The 5,362-nt window shown below is 32.1% G+C and overlaps 1 protein-coding gene across 1 annotated transcript in view; it reads left to right on the top strand.

Annotated features, from left to right (window-relative positions):
* The window catches only part of LOC106879437 (proto-oncogene tyrosine-protein kinase receptor Ret), a 342,465-nt gene that overhangs the window by 170,859 nt on the left and 166,244 nt on the right, over positions 1-5,362 (top strand). The window contains 1 exon segment of the mRNA XM_052978606.1: positions 1,059-1,352. Coding sequence (XP_052834566.1) covers positions 1,059-1,352 — 294 coding nt within the window.

The following is a 5,362-nucleotide window of genomic DNA, read 5'->3' as shown; positions in this document are numbered from 1 at the left end:
CCACCACCACCACCACCACCACTACCCTCCCCCCATCATCATCAACATCATCTTGTTTTAATATATAGGCATGGTTTCATACACAGAAGTTTTTATTGCAATGTTTTATGTTGTTTTAAGTAAACTTAAGCCTTATCAACGACAATAAATTGAGCATGTAAATAGCTAAAAATGCTAACGAACCATGAAATTTTATAAAAACTGGAGACAACACACAGTGTGTTGGATCACTGGATTTCAAGTGCAAAACTAGCATTATTTAGATATACTCCATTTCTTTGTAAGTTCAGATCAAGACCGCTTTTTACTTTGCCTTTCATCCTTTCTGGGTCAAGATTAGATAGGTTTTGAGATGGATTTATTTGACTGCTCTCTGACCCAAAAGATGTGTTCTTATGCCAATGATAGAAACTATTATTATGTTTTTTTTTTTTTTTTTTTTTTTTTTTTTTTTTTTTTTTTGTCAGAAACTGTAGAGTACTGGTGTAAACTGGTTTGCACAGTTTAGTGAAGTCCTTTTTCCATAAAAAAAAAACAGTCAAGTATTTAGGTCGACCTAATTGACCACACCCTCTCCCAAGATTTTTTTCGGTTGTATTAAAAATCCTTATTGTTGTTGTTGTTGTTGTTGTTGTTGTTGTTGTTATTATTATTATTATTATTATTATTATTATTATTATTATTATTAAGGCGGCAAGCAGGCAGAATCATTAGCCCGCTGGACGAAATGCTTAGCGGTATTTCACCCGTCGCTACGCTCTGAGTTCATATTCCACGGAAGTTGACTTTACCTTTCATCCTTTCGGGGTCGATAAATTAAGTACCAGAGAAATACTGGGGTCGATGTAATTGACTAATCCCCGCCTCCAAAATTTCTGGCCTTGTGCCTTTAGTAGAAAGGATTATTATTATTATTATTATTATTATTATTATTATTATTATTATTATTATTATTATTATCATCATCATCATCATCATCATTATTATTATTATTATTATTATTATTTCTGGTTTTATATTTCTACTTCATATGTTATTATTACTTAACCTTTCCACAGGTGTAGAGTGTTCTTTGCGGTTGACCGTTCTCGCCTCACTAAGGCATGGACTAAAGAACCATAAGGCCCATACAACAGTAACTCTAATAATTGACCCTAATATAGAAACCCTTAGTGGTGAAAAAAATTGTCAACAGAAAACAAATTTGTCATACGAGAAATATTGCTTCGATGAACCTGATACAATGGATTACAGAGTTGAAGCTTGCAATCACAGACTAATATTTGGACGTCTTGTACAAACACCATCTGAGTTAAATACTCAGAAAAGAATTGATTACAACATAATTTCTGGTAAGTGAAGCTTTAATTATTCTGCATTTAATTTTCGGTACCAAAGAGTTTCCTCATTGACTAAGCGTTTATTTCTTGCACCGCGTACTTAGTATTAATTTATGATGGCTAGAAGTATGTTGTGTTCTATTAAAAATTTAATTTATGGTTATAATTTTATTGTACCTACTTGTTAAAATTCTATCGTAGTTATTTCAGGTGCTGTATATTCATATGCAGTTGGTTATAAGTGTTTAAATTTATTATATAATGTATTACGTAAAACATCATAAAGTATGGTAAATAAATGAAAGTGAATTATATGAAATAATAGTTATATGTCAAGTTTACTTACATTTTGAAAAAGAATTGCTGGAGAATAATACTGAGTATAACATTCATGTTAAAAAATTTTGGGCAAATCTTCAATCCGACAACAAAGTGTTCATTTTTTAAATGCATCTATGCATCTACATTCACAGTAAACTATGTCATGCTCAACTGTCTAATCGACAACATCTCACAAGTCTTGGTTCCCTTTTTTCTTTTATCATGTTGTTTATGAATTACAATTAAATATATATTAAAAGCGAAAATAAGTATAGAAACAAAGAATGCTGCTTGACTGGCTAATAGTCAATCGGTAATAGTTAACCATTTCTAAAGAATACAATAGTTAACTATTGTAACTCGTAAAAGGTACTCTGTCTATTTATTATATAAGCTATTACTATAATTGCTAAAAGGCTCGAAGGTAATTAATAAAATGCATTAGCGGGAGAGAAGCTTAACTATACAAGAGAGAAAAAATTACAAACTTGGGGGATGCTATATTTCAAACGATAATAATGATGATTTTTATGAAAAGTACACGACTTCATTATGTTAAAGGAGGGTTTAGTCGATTTAACTGTCCTCTTTTTAATGCTGGTGAGAGTCAAGGAACTGGCGACTATTTGGTGAGGAGGCTTGATGTATCAACTCGACTGGCTAAAATCCTTGCAATAAAATATACTATCTTTTAAATTACTCAATTTATTGTAGAAGATGATAGTTGAGTGGAGTGGAGGAAGGTTCATTTTGTTTCCAAATTTCGTTGGAGATATTTCGCCTCATTTTCATCACTATTATCTCTGAAGAAGTTTGAATTAACTCTCAGAAGCATACGGGCACGAATTTAAAAGGGCCGAATACAATTAAAGTTATTTATCAAATTCCATACTGCTTTATATTGTAAGCTTTTTGATTGGATGTAAAAGCCAAATGCGATATTATGACTTGAATTTTCCAAAGGACTCGCGGCTCGAGAGAAGCAAACTGGCATTAAAAGCGAATAAGAAACGTGGGAGATTATCGCTTTGCTACCGAGATTTATGGAATATCGATTTATTAGCATATTAGAAGGTTCTGATATTAAATTTTGTCAAATCATTTCATCTTCATGTCCTACATCAGTAAAGTATGAAGTCAAACGCCATATATTATTAATTATTTGTTTTTTATCTTAAACTATAAATTTCAATCTGATATTGAAAGTAGAACTGACACAGCTCTAGTAATTATATCGATAGTCTAGTCGAGGAACTTTAGTCCAAGTCCTTGCTGTTATATTTCTAAGGATGTTCGAACTTGTAACATGAGGGTAAAGAAGCAAAACGAAAAATACATTAAAAACTGGCAAAAAGAAGAATAAAAAAAAATCTGTATTTCTACTAAACCAATTTTGAATTTAGAAAACATTAAAAAACTTATGTACATATAACATATAGTTTTAGATTTATTTTATAATTTAACTTATAAAATATTTATTTGTGAATCATTGTTGAAAAAATATATATAACAATAAAAGCATAATGTGGATAGAATTTAGTTTCTTATTTTCTGAATTAATTTACTTGCAATACAAACATTTTTCTGCAACAGTTGATTTTATCAACTTGGAGAGATTTGATATCGATTATATGAATGTGTATAGTTTAGTTCTGTAAACGAGGAACATCATCGTACATATATATTCACAACACACACACATGCTCGCAAGCACACATCTCACACTAAATATTTTTGAGCGAGTTAAAACTTCAAATGGATTTTTGCTGTGAATACAACTAATATGGCAATGTAACGTTTTGGTTTTGTTCCAAATTTAATACTTTTTCTCTGGAGGAGAAAATGTTAAAAAACACAAACATATATTTAAGAATTTATAAAATGAAACTTATAAATTAAATTATATTAAAACTGATTTCTTGTCGTTTACATTGTTATTTTATTGCATCGCCGTATTGACTCTCTGTTGCTCGTGTGCTGAATAAGAATATTCTTTTTATTATCCTTTAACGATAATGATAGTTACATGGCCAGCAAATTTGAGGGGAAGGTTTAGTTGGTACAATTTGTGTAACTTTGCAGAAACTAGATAGATAGAATCGAACAAACAACTAGAGAAACAAATAATTCCGTTCGATATCTTGGCTGTGGTTAGTACTATGAAAATAATTCCACTCGACAGTAATAGTGGAACAACTATATTTTATCTACCCCAAAAAGGAAGGAAGGCCAAAGTTGAACCAGAGGTATTTGAACTCAGAGTGTAAATAGCCTGAAAAAATACCCCAAAGTATTTTTCCCGCGGTCTAATGATTCTGCTGGCTTCGTTGGGTCAAACGATGGCTAACGATTTAGGCGCGAAGCCAGCAATTTTGAGTGAAAATGGGGAGATTAGTCGATACCATCAATCCCAGTACTTTATTGGCACATCATTTCATGGAGATCTGGAAGGTTGAAAAACAAAGCTGACCTCAACGGAATTTCAACTCAGAACGTAAAGAGCCAGACCAACAACCCTGAACATTATAGGAAGGTGTCAAATTTCAATTCTTTTCATAGTCAGATTTACAGTTCTCTGACGCTGACTGCTACTACATCCCAACTTTCCTGTTGGCTTGCACAGATACTTGGTTAAATGGTCAGATACTTGGTTAAATCAGATGACCTAATTTTCAAATTCCTTTCTTTTTGTAGTTAGAATATCGTAGCTCTGAAGAAGATGACTGTGAGGGACTGTTCTCTGTCTTTTCAGTCGATCGAATATGAATAGATTGATTAATACGATTGAACTATGGAACTAGATCTCTCCAATATTTATTGGAAGCATATGTAAGCCTTCAGTAAATGTATAAAATCCATTATCTGCGTTTATTCTATAAATATGTGTGTATACATACATAGATACATACATACATAAATACATGCATGCATACATATATACATACATACACACAAACACACAAACACATATATATGTATATGATAGTCTTTATATCCAACTTAACGTGGATTAGCGTTAGAACACCGAATACTGCATCATTTACTTTGCGAGAACTTCTCATATGAATGTATGGTGCCAGAGCACGTGATTTCCACGAGGTCTGTTTTTTTTGTGGCACCATGCATCTATATGAGAAGTGCTTTTAAGGAAAATAACTCAGTGTTCGGTGTTCTAAAACAGCATCCACGTTAAGTTGGATACAAAAGATTACGCTTTGGTATTAATACTACTTTTGTCTTTACTAATTAAGTTTTAATAAGCTTGCTGGCTATTCACAGCATGAGTACTTGGAAAGATGGTGAAATTCTATATATGGTCGGCAGTAGGATTCGTCTGTTATGTCGCTAATGGTCGTCTGCTATTGAAGAGACTGAGCAGGTCGAAATCACATGATTTGGCAGTTCCAGTGCCCCTAACAAACGATTCTCATCTATTAACGATAGAGATATGAGAGCACTATGGATCCATATAAGAGGTCGTATCAAGGTAAATAACGCAGAAGTCGGTGTTCTAACACAACACCCATGCTAACTTGGATAGGATTTAAAAATTGCCTTTTGGCATTAATTTTGCTTCTGTTGCTATTAATCATATGCATACATACATACATACATACATACATACATACATATGTTCGTGCGTGTATTTAGTATATATTCGTATATTTATTTATTACAAGTTTTTAAAAAATTATATATAT

This window comes from Octopus bimaculoides, chromosome 2 (assembly GCF_001194135.2).
Source record: "Octopus bimaculoides isolate UCB-OBI-ISO-001 chromosome 2, ASM119413v2, whole genome shotgun sequence".
NCBI lineage: Eukaryota > Metazoa > Mollusca > Cephalopoda > Octopoda > Octopodidae > Octopus > Octopus bimaculoides.
The sequence above is the reverse complement of the archived record's forward strand: the minus strand, read 5'-3'. Positions and strand labels throughout refer to the sequence as shown.